The sequence below is a fragment of the Salarias fasciatus genome, chromosome 20 (assembly GCF_902148845.1).
Source record: "Salarias fasciatus chromosome 20, fSalaFa1.1, whole genome shotgun sequence".
Taxonomy (NCBI): domain Eukaryota; kingdom Metazoa; phylum Chordata; class Actinopteri; order Blenniiformes; family Blenniidae; genus Salarias; species Salarias fasciatus.
Window position 1 is genome coordinate 26,131,594 of NC_043764.1, and position 17,185 is coordinate 26,148,778.

General features: G+C 47.4%; 3 protein-coding genes across 5 annotated transcripts; 2 read left to right on the forward strand and 1 right to left on the reverse strand.

Annotated features, from left to right (window-relative positions):
* The first annotated feature begins 1,313 nt into the window (after positions 1-1,313).
* Positions 1,314-2,994, forward strand: dnase1l1l (deoxyribonuclease I-like 1-like). The gene is made up of 8 exons (XM_030119132.1): positions 1,314-1,454; positions 1,550-1,638; positions 1,715-1,801; positions 1,883-2,004; positions 2,228-2,340; positions 2,490-2,647; positions 2,725-2,821; positions 2,897-2,994. Exons 1-8 carry the CDS (start codon positions 1,314-1,316, stop codon positions 2,975-2,977), a joined length of 888 nt encoding a protein of 295 aa, XP_029974992.1. The 3' UTR covers positions 2,978-2,994.
* Positions 2,995-3,587: 593 nt separating this feature from the next.
* LOC115407811 (protein starmaker) lies at positions 3,588-6,585 on the forward strand. 2 transcript variants are annotated; one of them, XM_030118315.1, is made up of 7 exons: positions 3,588-3,689; positions 3,780-3,955; positions 4,033-5,709; positions 5,793-5,859; positions 5,939-6,005; positions 6,097-6,216; positions 6,312-6,585. In XM_030118315.1, the coding sequence occupies exons 2-7, from the start codon at positions 3,916-3,918 to the stop codon at positions 6,426-6,428; spliced, it is 2,088 nt and encodes a 695-aa protein (XP_029974175.1). In that variant the 5' UTR covers positions 3,588-3,689; positions 3,780-3,915; the 3' UTR covers positions 6,429-6,585. The 2 variants fall into 2 exon arrangements, with proteins under 2 accessions (XP_029974175.1, XP_029974176.1); XM_030118316.1 differs by having other exon boundaries at positions 3,617-3,689; positions 3,835-3,955.
* Positions 6,586-11,129: 4,544 nt separating this feature from the next.
* LOC115407812 (uncharacterized) lies at positions 11,130-15,009 on the reverse strand. 2 transcript variants are annotated; one of them, XM_030118317.1, is made up of 8 exons: positions 14,615-15,009; positions 13,538-13,576; positions 13,151-13,459; positions 12,628-12,936; positions 12,128-12,442; positions 11,873-12,022; positions 11,715-11,796; positions 11,130-11,588 (listed from the first exon to the last, which is right to left on the reverse strand). In XM_030118317.1, the coding sequence occupies exons 1-7, from the start codon at positions 14,643-14,645 to the stop codon at positions 11,753-11,755; spliced, it is 1,197 nt and encodes a 398-aa protein (XP_029974177.1). In that variant the 5' UTR covers positions 14,646-15,009; the 3' UTR covers positions 11,130-11,588; positions 11,715-11,752. The 2 variants fall into 2 exon arrangements, with proteins under 2 accessions (XP_029974177.1, XP_029974178.1); XM_030118318.1 differs by having other exon boundaries at positions 11,130-11,591.
* Positions 15,010-17,185: the final 2,176 nt, after the last annotated feature.

A 17,185-nucleotide genomic window follows, 5' to 3' on the forward strand; every position in this document is an offset into this window, starting at 1 on the left:
TAAAAAAAATGTTTTTAAAAAAAATCTCTGGACACACAAATAAAGGAGTCAGTGGTTTCAAACTCATTTCATTTCATTTCATTTCAGGGGTCACATACAGCCATTCTCACCTTAGGTGGGCCAGACCGGTAAAATACAGACACAATTAACTTAAAAATTTAAAGTATAAAGTTTTTTTTTATTGTGGCAGAGATGATGAAAATACATTTTTTGAACAAAAACAAACAGTTACAAATAAACATGACTACAATCTTAATATAAAGTCAATTTTAAAGAAACCTGGTATTAAATACAGTGAAATGTCCAAAAACTTCCTGTGGCTGTTGGATTTTGGGTTTTGTAAGCATGTTCAAGCCTCTTTATATATATATAAAAAAATCAAGTTACCATAAAACAATTAGAAAAACCCAGATCAGTCTCTTAATACAGACCAGTGAAGAAAGATCATGGAGGTTCCTCTTCTATTTTTTTAAGAATCATTATTATTATTAGTAGGAATAATAGCAGTAGAAGTAGCAGCAATATAAACAATAAGAATTTTAACAGTAACATGTAAATTAAAACAACACAATTCATAGCAGTAGAAATAGAACGGAGGAAAAGAATAATGTAGGTGGTTTAAAAAAAGTGCAGTTAAAAAAGAGAAAAATGGAAGCTTTTCTGGACTATAAAGACAGAGATTAGCTGTTTTTACTGCATGATGTCTTTATTGATCTCTCAAACTAACAGTCAAAGTTCTTCAAAAAACTGAAACGGTTTTGTGACTCAGCCTGAATGAAATGAGTTAAATCCCTCTGGATGAAAGATTAAACATTTTCAAATGAAGGTGGAGGCTGTTCAACCTCCATCAACATCAAGAACTATCAGAGCATATTAAAAAAACACACACAAATGAGGGAAGCCCCGAGTGTGTGAAGGTGTGGATGTTCTCCACTGACGCGGCGCGTCCAGCAGCCATTGTCTGACTTCACTCAAACTTCGAGACAAAAGTCGCGGGCAGAGCCGAACTCTCTGAGTCATTGTTCTTTGTGTTCAGTGTTTTTAGCCGTTCCAGATAAAGCTCCATTCTGGACGGCCACTGACGCAGCACATCCACCACACACACACACACACACACACGTTTACCTGCATGTTCCCCACACAGCCGCTGAGCTGTGAAGAGATGGCCGGAGCTGACCTGGGGTCAGTGTGAGCGTCTCTCTGGAGGTAAGAGGACCGGCGTGGCTCGAAGTTCCCCTCACGCCTTTCACAACACGACGGCCGGAATCTTACCAAACTCTCCTCCTCCTCACAGAGCGGAGTTTCTCCACACCATGAGGACCGTACAGCTGCTGCTTGTCATCGGTCTGTGTGTGACGAGCGTCGCCTCGTCCCTGAAAATCTGCGCTTTTAACGTCCAGAGTTTCGGTGAATCGAAGGCAAACAACAGAAAGGTCATGGGGATTTTACTGAAGGTACTCCATCAGGGCTTCCAACACAACCAGACAGAAAGTTGTGCTTAAAGCAGAACGCTGATGTTTGTGTTTTTTTCTTTTTATTCCCTCCAAAGATTTTGTCCCGATGTGACCTGTGCCTGATTCAGGAGGTCCGGGACTCAAAAGGAGAAGTGATCCAAGCTTTGGTCAAAGATCTGAACAGGTACCAGCAGCGTTTTTTGTCCACAGAGGAGAACGTTCTCCTCCAGACTCACTCCCATTCCTCCTGTCGTCTGCAGGCTGGACAGGTCCAACTCCTACTCCTATGTGGAAAGTGAAAGGCTGGGCAGGACAACCTACAAGGAGCAGTACGTCTACATTTACAGGTAGACGCTGCCTCGCGTCGACGCTCGTCTCTAAACGGATCTCCACGTCTCTCACGTCCACCGCTCTGCGTTCGTCTTCAGGAACAACAAGCTGAAGGTCAAAGATCAGTATCAGTACCCAAAAGTCGGGGGGGAGGGGACCAACGAGACGGACGTCTTCTCCAGAGGGCCCTTCATCGTCCGCTTCCACTCCTCCACCACACGTGAGTCTAAGCACAAACAACATCAAGATAGAGAAATCCTCCCGAACCATACATTAATGTGGTTTCTGAAAACTGTTAACCACGAATCCGCGGCTTCCTCCTCCGCTCTGCAGTCACGGCAGAGTCGTCGACCGACTGCCGAAACGTGGCTGAGCTCACAGACAGACCAGCCTCGGTTCCAGTCCTGTGCAGCGTTTGCATGTTCTCCCTGTGTGGTTTTCAGTGGTGAAGGACCTGATCCTGATCGGACAGCACACCAGCCCCAAACGGGCCATGAAGGAGATGGACGAACTCTACACCGTCTTCAAATGGATTTATAAGAACTGGAAGACTGAGGTTGGTGAAACCACAATATCATCATTCTAAAAGTGTGTTTTTTTTTATAATCCTCTGGTTTGGACTCCCTCTTGGTTCCTCTTTTTTTTTGGTAATAAGTGACTTCACGCTGTTGAACTTCCTGTTTTGCTTGACTTGATTCACACCAGAACGTGATGATCTTAGGCGACCTGAACGCCGGCTGCAGCTACGTCACCACGAAGGGCTGGAGGGCCGTGCGCTTGAGGAGCGACCCCAGATTCCGCTGGCTCATCGGGGACGAGCAGGACACCACGGTCCGAGAGAGCACGCACTGCGCCTACGACAGGTCGGGGAAGGAAGCAGGTTAGAGTCCGTGAGCGTCGGGTTAGGGGCGGTTGCGTCTCAACGTCTGGTCTGAAACAGGATCATCGTGCACGGCCGGGAGATCATGGCAGGCATCGAGCCGGGTTCAGCACAACCGTTCAACTTCAAAAAGGATCTCCGCCTGACTGAGGCTGAGGTACTCTTCAGTTTCCAGCTGGCTCGGTTCTACGTTCCGGATCTCACCGATTCTGTCCTCCCGATGGTTCTCTAGGCTCTGGAAGTGAGCGACCACTTCCCGGTGGAAGTCGACATGAGGCCCAACCATCGCTACCTCCTGCGCCACGAGCTGTAGACCACCGCCGACACCACTGGACATTTTTTTTAAAAAACTGTTGTTTTTAATAAATTAAATTAACTCAAGCTTCCAGCTGAATGTGACTGACACTTTTTCTGATGTTGTATCATTTTATCTACTTTCAAGATCAGGCTCTAGACTTTTCTATTTCATAATCAGGACGTCCTGGATCATTTTCTAGTGAATCTGCTGAAGGTTATAACTAGAATTTTGTGGTCTGAGCTTCCACCACCTCCGGGTCGGGTTCCACAGAAAGCCTCAACCTCTGAGTTTGAAAGGGAGATGTGGGAGGAAGGTGGTTTCAGACACCTTAATCCAGCCCATCAGGGTGCAAAAGATGGAGGCTGCATGGACGGAAGGAACACACACAGAAGCTGCACACACAGCCCAGTGTGTCGGTGCAGCGTGTGTCAGTGTTTGGTTTTGCATGATTTAATTCAATAACATTTTGAAACAAGAAGCTGGCCCCTTTTCTCTGTGTCCATCGAGCAACGGACCCGAGAAGACTCGACTCTCATCTCAGTTATAAAGCAGACATGAAGAGTTTCTGCTCAGAGGAGGTGCGTCTGAGACTAAAACCACAGCAGAGCATCATGTGACGAGCTGGAGAAGGTGTGTCAGTGCAGCAGCAGAACACACAAAACAGTACTTTTTTTTTGAGAATTCATGTTTTGGAGACTCCAGAGCAGTCAGCTTGTCTTCTTGAGTGGTAGGTTTCCATCATTTAGACGCCTCTTATTGTCACATTTGAGCGGATCTTTTAGCTGTGATGTGTAATTTTAACTGGGTCTGTTGACAGGAAACCACTTGCAGCAGCAACAGATGAGCTTCTTCTCGCTCTCTTCCTTTTTCAGACTGGAGCTTGTCAGCGACGATGCATTAGTATTATTTCCCTCAGATAAGTTGTAGTATAACTCACTGATTTGTCTGCAAAGATGGAAAGTTTCTCTGAACTCCTCTCTGATGCATTCTCAGGTAAGAAGCATCTTTAATGTTTACTTTTTTGTTGTTTTTAATATAAGAGGAATATTGAGATATTGTTGTTGCTGCAGAGACCTCCGGTCCGTCTTTCTCCGGTGAAGATCTGGACTTTGAGAATTTGAATTTCGATGAAAACTCAGAGGAAGACGAGGCACAGCGTGTGACAGCAAAGACAGACGGAGCTCTGCTGCAGGAAGCCACTGGTGAAGCTGCAGAGCTGTTTGACGAGGAAGATGAAGATGGGCTGCACACGGCCGAAAAGGTTTACAAGGAGCCCGTCGATGGAGGCAGTGATGAGGAGGATTTTCCGGGCGTAGGGGCCGGTCTCATGAGTCTCAACAAAGCACCAGAGGAGGATTACACGAGTTCAGAAGAAGAGTCTGATGAGGAGGGTCCTGCCTCCGGAGACGACGAAGACGAGGATGAGGAGAAGCCGGGGGATTTGCTGGAGTCAGTCCGCCGCTCTGATGAGAACGAGGACAGGATGGGAGCAGGAGGACAACCTCTCGCCCCGCAGAGTCCCGGAAACCCTCAAGTTAGTAACAGGGAGCAGGGCGAGGCCGAGAGCGACGAGGAGCTGTCCTATTTTGGACAAGTCCCAGAGAAAGGCAGCGAGACGGCGATGAGGAGCGATGAGAGCGAAGAGGACGAGCGGGAGAGCGACAAGGAAGAGCCAGAGTTTTCATCTGGAGCTGAGAGCGGAGGCATGAAGGTCGAAATCGAGGAGCGAGAGGTTGACCATCCCAGCAGGCCGCATCCCGCCCGAGCAGGCCTGGACTTTCAGTGCTTATCGCTGCAGAACCTGCAGGATCTCATCACCGAGGTAGACGGCGAGGAGTGTGTGGAGAAAATGAAGGAGTTCTCGGGGGAGGAGCATCAGGACGCAGGTGAGAGCTTCGCCGATTACCCCTCAGACTTTTCCTCTTGCGAATACGTACAAGACGGAGCCAGAGATCAAGAAAGCGACGGCGAGGCAGACGCTTCGTCCGGTCCGTCTGGCTGCGGATGGTATCCGCAGCAGGACGGGGGTTTGGAGCGACACGTGGCGGACCTGACGTGCTCCGACGGCGCCGAGGAGCCCGAGGAGCCCGAAGAGATGGACGCCGCCGGGCTCGTGAGCCTGAACGTGGCAGGTACAGAACAGAGAGAGCGGAGGGCCGCGGTCGTGGAGCTCATGGAGGCAGATGGAGACGGGACGGGCGAGAGCGACTCCTACAGCTCCAGCGAGGACGACGACGGCGGCAACGTGAGGAGGAGCGGCGGGGAAACGTCCGGTCAGTGGGGTCAACAAGACCCCGAAAACAGGAGTCAGCTGGATTACGCTGAGCTTCTCGGCGGAAGCTGCGCCATGTTCCGCAGCTCAGATGACCGTCCCATGACTAACAGCAGAGTCGACCCGGCAGATCTCGTCAGCTGGGATTTCAATATGTTGAAAACAGACAGACTCCTGTCTGAGTTTGTGTTAACCACAGACGACACACAACAGGCAGAAACACACACTTCAGGTGTGAACACCGAAGACCACAACAGCTACTCAGTGGTGAAGAGAGACGACACCAAGAGCCCGTCGTCCCACGGATCGCTGGACGACAGCTTCTTCTTCAACGTCGGAGTGGAGACCTCGGGAGGCGCCGAGGAGCCGGGAAGCGACGAGTACGAAGAGGAGAGGAACTGGGAGCAGGAGCAGGAGAGAATCAAGGCTTTCTACGAGTATTATGACGACAGCGACGAGGAGAATGACAGAGAGGGTGAGCGGCAGCAACGACTCCAGATCTGAAACGTTTGTCCGTACGCTTCGGTCTGATCGGTTTTCCTGTGTGTGCATTTTTAGGAAGACCGACAAAAGTTCAGTTTTGCGCGGAGACATTGTCTCAAGTCATTCACTATGAAAGCGACAGGTGAGCAGAAATCCTTCTGGACTGAGCTTTCAGAAAGAGAACAAAGAGCCGATCAAAGTCTGCTTCCTGTTTTCAACAGCGACAGAGATTCACTCAGCAGCTCCACAGACAGAGAGGACGACCAGAGCTCCGCAGATACATCTGATGTAAAAGTTACCACACACACACACACACACACACACACACGCACCGGCACACACATCACACGCTACTTCAACACTTTGTTCTCCCGTACAGGAACTGGTGGTGCCAGATGACACACAGCATGTGAAACCTGAGAGCGAGCCTCTCGCCTCTCAGCTGCAGGACGGCGAAGCAGACATCAGGAACACACAGATCCCAGCAAGACGCTCCAGAGTGAGTACTCACAGACCATTTCCTGAACATCAACTGCTTAACTTCTATTTAACTTCACTGTGTTGTTGTTTGTTTGTTTGTTTCTGCTGCTGCAGTGTCTGGGCCTGCTGAAGCTGATGCTGAAGACGGGTCTGGTGACGGCGGCGGGGCTGCTGATGTTCTGGCTGGCCACCGACGAAGCCGACTGGCTTCACCAGGTTTCCATCTTCTAGGGCAGCAGTTCAAGCTTTGGTCATTCAAATTGTTTTACATGCTTAAGATGAGAGCAACATAAGATTTCTTAGAAAAAGCTACATAGTGTAAAATCCTCGGCATTCAAACCTGTTGAAATGTCTTGTTATCTTGACTAATAAATACCTAATAAATGTCCAACTCTGTTTAAAATTACTTGCAACGACTATAGGAAACATATATTGTCAGAATTAATGATATCCTTTAATGCCATTTTAGTCTCTCTCTCCAAGATTTGTACATATTGAATAATTGTTCTTGTTTCAGTTTCTTTATCATTTAAAGCTATAAAATCCAACCATTGTACTTTTTATTCAACTTTTAACATTTCGAATAAGTTATTTCTCTGCATAAATACCCACAGGGGGAGGCTATTTTTATAATTTAGTGCATTTGATAGATGCAGCGGCGGCATGGTGCAGCAGTGGTGAGCACTCTTGAATCACAGCAAGAAAGCCATGGGGTTCAACTACCGGCCAGTCTCTCTGTGTGGAATTTGTGTGTGTGTGTGTGTGTGTGTGTGTGTGTGTGTGTGTGTGTGTGTGTGTGTGTGTGTGTGGTGGGGGTGGGGGGATAGTGACAGTGAATGTGTGTGGTTGTCTGCCTCTCTGTGTTTGCCCTGTGAAGGACTGACAAACTGCTCAGGGTGTGTCCTGACCTCGTCCATAGTTTGCTGGGATTAAGTTGTATTAAAGATGGATGGACGGTGAAGACAAGAGTCTATCCAGCTGCTTCTTTTCTAACGTGGGCTGCACGACAAGGAGGAACTTGCTCTGTGGAATTAGTTTAGTTAATTAAGTAACTGTTACTTTTTTTACATTTTTGAAATTATAATAGGGTTAGGGTGTGTCACAGTAACGTTGCTTTACATTTTCTACAATATAGAAGATCATATATGCAAAACAACTGAAAGATAAATAGATAGGAAAAGGAGTTTAAATTAAACAAATAGATGCAAGGTTTAAAAAGGCAAGTCAAGTTTCTCTGTTAAGTTAAAGCCCTACAGAGCAATTCTTTTTCTTCATACATTTCAAAGATTAAAAAAAGAGTGACATAGTTCCTAATTAACAGCTTGAAAATATGTTTTCTTTTTATGCATGTATTTTTGAGCAAATACAATTTTCCAGTCATTAAAATTGCGTTTAATGGCCAAATTGTGAATGTTAAATGTTGGTAGTACCAAAGTCAGCCGGTCAGTGGCGCTGCTTCAAACGTGAAGTGAGAAACTTTAAACAGATGAATAAACGAAGAAGAAAGCCTCCAACGTAAACCGTGACGTTGAGTAAAAATGCGTTTGTTTTAATTACCTGGTACAACTAACAAGAGCGGGGTCTAGCGTCTGTCCATCGGAAACCATTGACTCTCGCTCACTCGTACAGCAAAACGAGCGCACCACGACTGCCAGCGGGAGGAGTCGCCGCTGTTTTCTTTTTCTGTCTTGTGAAACGAGATTACCCGAAACCTGAAGACCCACATACACGAATATTAATCCGGTACGAGGTCCAGAACCGACGAACCGAGTCAACATGGCGTCACTGAGCGGGAAATCTGCGGAGGAGATCAGCGAGCTGCTCGACGAGTTCGGGATCAAACACGGACCGGTAGTCGGTGAGTGGCCGCGCGCACTCCACTGACCCACAGTTTGAATCAGAACAAAGTTGACATGCAGGCCTACACACACACACACACACACACACACACACACACACACACACACACACGCACACCCTGAAATTTCTGTAACTTTTTTTGTGTTTTCTGTTTAGACTCCACTCGAAGTCTGTATGAGAAGAAGATAAAAGAGGCCATGGCCAAAGAGAAGAGGGGGAGACAACCTCCACCTTCTGATAAGACTTACTACAGAGAGGAAGGTAAATCTGCACTCATTATTCATGTTTTAGTCTTTTATTGTAGCCTCAATACCAGAGCTGAAACTAAAAAGTGTTTAAACCCCTTAAAACGTTTGTGTTTACATTCATTTGCCACACACATTCTTAATTTCCATTCATAATATTCTCATTGTACTAGCATACAAAAATAAGGTTTCTTGTGTTTATTAATTAGTTTTTTTTTTATATATAGGCCTATAAAACGTGGTGTGTAGTGTAATTTATTTTTTATTATTTTGGATGAGGTGCAGTGTAGGATTCTGTGTTTGGGTTTTGATGAATCAGATTACTCACAAGTCTGTCCATCTCTTTCTCCTGTTTATTAGAATCCTCAGATTTCTTGAGTCCTTTTCGCAAAATGAATGGTTCAAAAATAAACAACCAAATTCCTCTTAAACAGGATCTGAAAACATTTTGGTACTCGAAGTCACTCCACCTGTGCGTCCATAATTAGTTTCTCCAGCCACAATCAAACCACCAACAGAAATAGATTTAAAGAAACAAAATAAATAGCAGAAATCAGAAGTCTGTTCCAAAACAACGCCAGTCATTTTCTATGACACTCATTAGTTTTACTTCTGATAAACAAACACTGAATTGTGTTGAATTGGTGCTCCTCAGGGTTTGGTCCTCGGCCCACAGCCTGTTAGGCTAAATCAGCATTTCATAGCAGACTTTTAAATAAAAGTAACTCCAAACAAAAGACACAAATGGAGAGGTTGTCAGAAACCTAAAGAGTAATCACTGAAACATGAAGTCAGAATCCTTAACAAGCAACACTAAAAACATATAACAATAGCTTTGTATTATACTGAGTAACAGCATCATGGATTTCTGGTTGTATTCACTGGGATGTCTGCGTTCCCTTTCAGAGGAGGAGGTCACGTATGTGTACAGGACACCAGTAAGTCACTCTGTTTTCTCTCAGTCTTTTCCTCTTCGGTGCAACTTAATAAAAACATTTGATCAGACATTTGTAGCTCTCAGAGTGATAGTCCTCTAGAAATCACAGTTCCCTCAGTAAGACGAAGACACGTTCAGCAAATCACTTGTTTTGGACAGAAATAGTTGAAATTGCACTTTTTGGATGTTTGCATGGAATGAATTATACAAAATGCAGCAAGAAAGTCAAACAGTTGCAATAAGATTGCATTAATGTTCCACTATTTACCACCTGTGGTCTGTTCGCAGGTCAGGAGTGAATTCACTGGAGGAGACAGGTCAGTTTTCTTTCTCCATTCCACTATTTTCAGCTTCAGATGAAAAACTGTTCTCGCTGTGACCGACTGTGCGTCTCGTCTCTCCAGGATGTCGAACCTGAGGTCGAGGCCCGAGTGGTCGGAGAGGGAATACGAGCCGGAGTAAGTTAACGCCGCACCAGCTCCCCTGACGGGAAGCAGAAAGCCTGTCTGTTCTCACGCGTCTCTCTTCAGGATGTCCTACTCGGCCTCGCACCTGTCGTCAGGGCTGAGGTCCAGGACGGACTACGGAGGACGGGACGTGATCGACGCGTGAGTCTCAGATCTGCAAAATCTTTCATAATTATGAGGAATTATGCAAATTACACAAATGTTCTGTTCCCCCCCCCCGTTCTGCAGCCCGGATATGTACGACACGCCGGCCAGCTACCGGAGCTCCTACGTCCAGTCCGCCCCGGCGAAAGCCAGCCGAGGCGCCCCGGACGCGGCCAAGTCGTCCGGCCTGGTCCCCACGTGGGTCAAGCTGGTGGTCTTCCTGGCTCTGGCCGTCTTCCTCTACCTGGTCTTTTACAGCATGGAGTCGGACGAATCGGTCAAAGGAATAGAATAACTCCCGTCCATTCCTGCTGTCGGGGCTTCGCTCTTGGTGTTTTATTCAGAGGAATGTATCTCGGTTCGTGTTTTGGATTTAAGGAGGCTGCTGCAATATTCGTCCGGATTTTAAACCTGCGGCTTGTTTTTGATTTTGCTTATGCTTCTATGTGAAATATAGACATGTCTCCCAGCTTCACTACCGCAACATTTTACCACTTTCTGGATGTAATCCCACTGCTTTCCTGTTGAGGTTTCAGACACTGTGTGATGATGTTCACCTGCGGACTGCTAGGTTTTTGTTTTCTTTGCCTTTTTCTACCAGTTACAGTAAACGTCAACATCACTTTGTACACACTAAAATCAGATTTCCTTCTGTCAACGGTGGGAAATAAACTCACTTGTCGGAGCTGATCGACTTTTAAAGAAAATTTTGAAAGCATTTTAATAGGAGTTTGAGACATGTTTAAAAACAAGATGAAGATGTTTACAATTGATATGAAGGTTTAAAAAGATTGTTCGTTTGAGGTACATCGGTAACTTCTGTCAGATTTCGAACCAGCGGACATTCAAGTGCCTGTGTGTTTTTAAAGCGATCATTGGAACACAATGTCTTCTGATTAAAATATTTTGAAAATGCAGCAGGTAAGCTGTTATGTTAATGCAATATTCATTTATGTTGGATGTTAGTCATTTAGTTCTGACTGTATTAAATGTAAGAGTGAATTTTCACTCCAAATTCCATGTTTCTATGTTTCTGCTTCCACCTTGAAATGGGAAGCGGTTAATCTCTGCTGCTGTTCAGTTCTTCCTGCAGATGTCGTCTTTTTTTAATTCTGAAAGGGCATCCACATGTTTGGCAACCCTGATTTGAATCTGTCATCCAAACTTCAACGTGCTGCGATTTCTTTTCCGTTTCATAATTAAACATTTGTAAAGTATTGAAGTGGAGAGTTATTATTCAGAGGAGTCTCTGTTCTAGATGAGGATTAACACACAGCCAGAAGTTTCACCAGCTTTTTAATTAACTACAGCTTTTATTTACACACTTAAGTGCATGAATGTACATGGTTATTGACATACGATGCATAGCAGTGGTAATGAAATACAAAAAAAAGTCCTCTAAATGGAAGGATCATTGATCACGAACCATGACTGAAGCCTTCGCTGACCGCCGGCGGTGGGTTTTTGATCCGTTACTGGCTGGACGGGTCAGCCCCATTTGTCTTTACTCTCACCGTGAGACGGCTTTCTGGCAGCGCCTGAGGTTTGGTCCGCTGCACCGTGGCCTATGACGGAGAATCAAGACGGAGCTTCACGCCGCGCTCAACTCGCTCCAGCTGCCGTTCTTATTAACGGGCGGTTTGCTCCTGCTGCCTCTGTGTGTGTGTGTGTGTGTGTGTGTGTGTGTGTGTGTGTGTGTGTGTGTGTGTGTGTGTGTTTAGGACACAGCAGGAGAACTCTGCTGATACAAACAGAAAGACCAAAATGAAAACACTTCAGTGTCCATTCTTGTGGAGTTTCCATGTTCTCTCCATTCATTTGTGAGCATTCAAACTTCATACGGACCATTTCCATGTGGACTCACCCTTTGGACGTTTCTGCTCATGCTGCTGGTGCAGCCAATCATAGCTTGTTGATTGACAAGGCAACATACGTGTTGTCCACACCTGTGAACAGGTAATCGGTTACACACAATGCTTCTTGTTGGAACGGCGCCGCTCTGAGCCCTTGAGGTGAACTCACAGGTCCTGGTCTCTCGCTCCAGCTCCGACGGCTTCTTCTCCTTGTTGCACAGCACCTTGGCCACGATGATGATGATGACGACGGCGACGACGAACGTCAGGCCGGACACGAGCCAGCTGATCACCATCGGACTCAAGACCGGATCTGGGTCTGAGAACGAAACAAGTGGTTTTGAAATGAAACAACACGTGCCTGCAGAGAACGCACTAAACAATACAGCCACGTTTCCACTGGAAAACGCTGCGCCGGCCTGACCTCTGATCGCTATGGGCAGGGGCTGGCTCTCTCTGGACAGGAAGGTGCGTCCGCCCAGCTGGACGCGGTACAGGCAGTAGTAGTAGCCCTCGTTGGCGCTCTGGGCGCTGGGGAAGGTGAAGGTGACGGACGGGCTGAGGGCGGGCAGGGACTGGCGCACCGTGCCGTTGGAGCGGATCAGGCGCAGCTGGAAGGAGCCGCCGGGATACTGCTGCGGCGTGGAGCAGGTGATGTTGAAGCTGTGGCCCTTGATGACGGAGCCGGCCGGGGCCTCGGTCGACGTGTTGTACCAGTGCTGCGGAGTCAGGAGCTCCACTGCGGGAAAACAACACCGACAAATGCTTCCATCCACACAGTCTAGAAATCAATATGTTCTTCTCACTTTACAATCAGATTAAGAAGCACCTCAGTGCGCTGTAACTTTGTCTGCGCTCAGTTTGAATGTCGCCCGCTGGAGTGCCGTGGGATTGCCCCGCTGGTGCAGTGCAGTGCTGACTCACCCACAGTGATGTTGACGGAGTTGCTGGGCGGAGAGCTGAGCAGCTGGGAGGGGAAGCCGCCCTTGATCCTGTAGCGGCAGCTGTAGCTGCCCTGGTGGAACGTCTCGATGTCGGACAGCGTCAGCTCCACCCTGGTCTGGGTCTGGTCGGCCCGCTGCGTGACCAGCGGCGTGGCCACGCCGTGCTTGTACAGGTGGAAGTCGCTGAGGTGGTGGCCCAGCAGGACGCTGCAGCCGAAGCGGACGGACTCCCCGGAGGTGAACACAGTGTGAGGGGACAGCAGTGTGAGGGTGGGCGATAAAAGAGAACCTGAGGATCCAAAAAAAAAAGAAGGCAACGATTCAGTCATGCAGGGAAACCCTGCATTATGACAAACTCACTTTTCTGTTTATGTTTGCCTTTCTGTTAATAGATGATAAACTATTTAATTCCCTCTTATCTGTGCTTGTCTGCTTCTTCTATAACTGGTTCAATCACTGATGAAAGAAAGCAATGTCATGAGACAAACTGTCAGCGGTCCTACCTGAGCATTTGACGCTGGCGTCATTGTCATGCGTGCAGTAGGAGTTGGTGTGCAGGACGACGGCGCAGGACGTCAAGCTGGACTCGTGTCCAGAACACTGGACGTGATGCAGCCAGATCTCCCCCCGCCCGGCTCCGTACGCCGCGTTGGGGAGGGCGGCCTCGGCCAGACCGCAGCCCAGCTCCAGGCACACCACGTAGGCCTCGGGGAGGTCCCAGCCGTGGTCGCACACCGTCCCCCACTGGTCGTGGCGGCGCACCTCCACTCTGCCGGAGCACTTGTTGTATCCATCTACCAGTCGAACCCCACCTGTGGAGGAGAGGAGAGGCCGTCAGGGGGCGCAGAGTGCCGGAGCGCAAGGTCGATTCAGATCAAAGTCTGGCTCACCAAGCGCAGCTACTCCATCCCACAGAGCACCTAACAGGCCTGGAAGGACAATAAAAATATGGAGTCAAACACAGAGCCTTCAGCAATGAGGCTGTCACAGCTCTAACCCCATCCTGCTCAACAACCAGTCATCACAATCATCCTGCAGGTTCATTCGACTGCAGGTTAGCTCACAGAGAAAACAGGTCTCAGTGTTAAAGACCCTCCTCACACACACAGGCTGTCTGACATCGCCACATGGAGGGACGACACACACCTCATCAGGGTCCGAGCACCGAGAGGTGCAAAGACCCTACTGGAATGCAAGGAATTATTGTTATTAATATTAATCTTTCTTCTTTTATTGTGGGAACCACTGTGGTTGTTTTGTGTCCGTTAATGGTTGTGTTGCGTCTGTAAGAGGTTGTTTTGTGGCTACATTTAGTTTTGTGCCAGTTTGTGGTTGTTTTGCGTTGGTTTCTGGTTGTTTTGCACCTGTTTGTGGTTGTTCTATGTTTGTTACCGGTTCTCTTGTGCCTGTTACTGGTCCTTCAATGGTAGTCCGAGGCTGCTTTGCGCCTGTTATTGGCTGTTTTGCAGCTGTTTGTGGTTGTTCTACGATAGTCTGCTCTATAATAGTCAGTTTTATGTCTGTTACTGGTTGTTCTGCGTCTGTTAATCTATGGCTTCTGTGGCTTCATGGTCAATGTGTGGAGCTGTTTTTAAATTTTGAGTCTGAAATGTCTTTTCAGAACTGTTCCTTGGCAGTATTTGTTCATTTTATAGATTAATACTACTTACAACCTCCATGAGTGTCTTTCTGCAGCAGCTTAGTGTCTGATCCTGAGCTTCTCTGATTCACTGCAGTATAAACTGCCATGACAGAGACGATATTTACATGTAAACAGCAGATCCACAACTCACGCAAGTTGTACAAATCCTTTTCCCAGACCCGGATAACTGAGCCATTAGAGACCTTTGAGTTGGTGTGGGTGAAGTGTCTCATTGCATAATGCACTAACAGCAGCTACCTTAGCCGGGGGTGTCGGGGAGGAGGGGGCCGCCCGGGCGGGTTTATCCCCCCCGGGACGAGCTTACCTGTCAGGAGGATACGGAGGACACTCTGCATCGTTCCCCGTCACCCTTCCATCAGACGGCCGGCAGTGAGGAGAGCCTTCAGTCCGAGCCGCCCCGGCGGCGGGAGGAGCTGCTAGCGGCTAATCGGCTAATCGGCTAGCGGCAGCAGGCTAGCAGCAGCAGCAGCAGCAGAGGCGGCGGTAGAGGCAGCTCGCGGGGCGCGGCTCGTGCGCACCCAGCACCGGTCGTTGCCTCCGTCCAGAGCCGCCGGGGGAGCCGGTGTCCGTGTCCGGGTGGCAGGCAGCATGCCTCCAGGCCGCCCTGCTCACGTCAGCCGTCAGGGAGTCGATCCCGGAGCGGAGCCCTTCTCCCTGCGGCAGACAGAGGTCAGCACAGCCGCAGCGCTGCTGCTGCTCCAGCGACTCCCCCCGACAGAGGTCAAGGGTCACCGCCCGGCACATGCAGGGACCAGAGGAGAAGCACAACTCCATCCACACACACCCACACCCACACACACACACACACACACACACACACACACAAGGGACCACAAACCATTCTAACTCCAGCACAACTTCTAAATAAACACTCATACAAGACCCCACAAAACTTTATACCTCCACTTCTATGGCACCTGCACACATTCCAGACACCCACAAACCTTTATACCGCCTCCATATTTACCCCCTGTAAGGCCATGTCAAACTCTCCAACTTCCACACCACATAAACACCCATACAGGCCCCCACAAAACTTTATATCTCTATTTCTATAGCACCTACACACACACACACACACACACACACACACAGCTTTATGTCTCCGCCACATTCACTGCTCTAATAAAACCTCCACACACATAAAAGGCCCATAAACCCTTATTTCTCATAAAAAATTTTCTTCAAAGCACCTCCACACACTGGAAATCTAGAATACAGGAAACAGTAACCAAGCCCATTAAATAAAAAAGGATTGTGCAGGTTTAAAACTGGGCATAAAACTACATCTTCAGCTCTTTGTTAAAACTGTCTGAAGAACCTGCTTTTGTTGCATGAGCTGAAAGTTTGTTTCAAACCACTGGAACAATAAAACAACAAAGCAAAATCCTCACAGATAACCTCACAAGCTGACTGGGGAGAACAGGAGATTAAGTTGCGCTTCTTAGCATTTGCATGTCATTCACTGAATTTGCACAACAGGAATCAGGACTGACTGCTCCTCCTGATGAACCGCAGAAAATATTTTCATCACATATGTTGAACCAGCTGAAGCTGAAGGCGTTTTTTTTTTTTAATGTGCTTCACAGTTCACAAACTTTTAAGTTTTTTTTCTCTCCAGACTGTGGGAAAGTGACTTGTTACACCTGTCTACACAATATAAATGATGTTTTCACGTAGTTTAACTGGATTACAGTCCATTGCCTCGGCTATTCCAGGGTTGCAGTTTATTCCTTTGGTATAAACATGTCCATGAGAAAGAGTGTGTTTGGGTTGGAACGAGTACATCTTAGTAACAGTGAACCAAATTTGGTATTTTTTGTTGTTTTCCTCATAAAATGCTCTTGAGAAACCTTTCAATGCCTAAAGATTGTCATTTCTCAACAGAAAGGCGTGCGTCTTCCTGGGATGGGTTAATCCTTCATTGTCTGCATTGTTCAGATCTGACACAATGATATTACTGTGCGGCTGCGGCCCTGTCCTCCTTTTACCCGCTGAACACGTTCATTATATGTCCTCAGGTCACCGACTGTCACTGCCCTGCCATTTTCCATTCCTCCTGCAACCTCCAGCCAGAACAGACTTCAGTGGACGTTTAATAGTCAGGTTTTGCACTCTAAACACACACTTTGGGAATCTTAAAATGATGGCTTAGAGTGTCAGCACTACTCAGCTGTACCGATTCACATCAAACAGTCTGAGGCTGTATTTTTTTTTTTTTTTTTTTTTTTTTGCTTTATCGTAGCAGTAAACAAACTCACCCACAACTGCCCTCTGCTGTGCTCACATCGATCCTGGATCAGGATTTATTCAGACAGCTGATGAGGTGAGGCAGGGACAAGTCCCACCGTGACACAGTTTTTCTTTGTGTTGCTTTCATGATTTGTGCCACAGCAGAGGCAGCAGACGCAGATCGGGACCGGGGTGCGTAGCGGTCTGAAGCAGAGGACTGTGTGTCGCTGCAACCGTCCACAGAGAACAATCGGGATTATATAAACTGGATTACACCAGCTGAGGACGTCCCAGTCCATCACAAGGCTCCAAATCACACTTCACGGGATTAATCGCTGGACTGATTGTCTTTCAAAACATGAACTCCAGCGGTTTAGCTCTGCACTGGCCTACACTGGATGTTTTAAATGTTATAAGATCATTTTCACAAAACTGGCCTGCAAGAGACTTCAGTCCAGCCAGCAAATTGAGCAAATAAATTGTAAAAAATTTCTAAGGAAGCATTTATTTATTTTCAAGAATAGTGGACATAGCTTAACTCTGAGACCCAAATTATGTTAATGTCACTGAAAGCTGATTGGCTCATCGCTGCAAAGTGTATTGATTCCAGAGATGATTTTGAGACATTTCACTGTTTTGTATC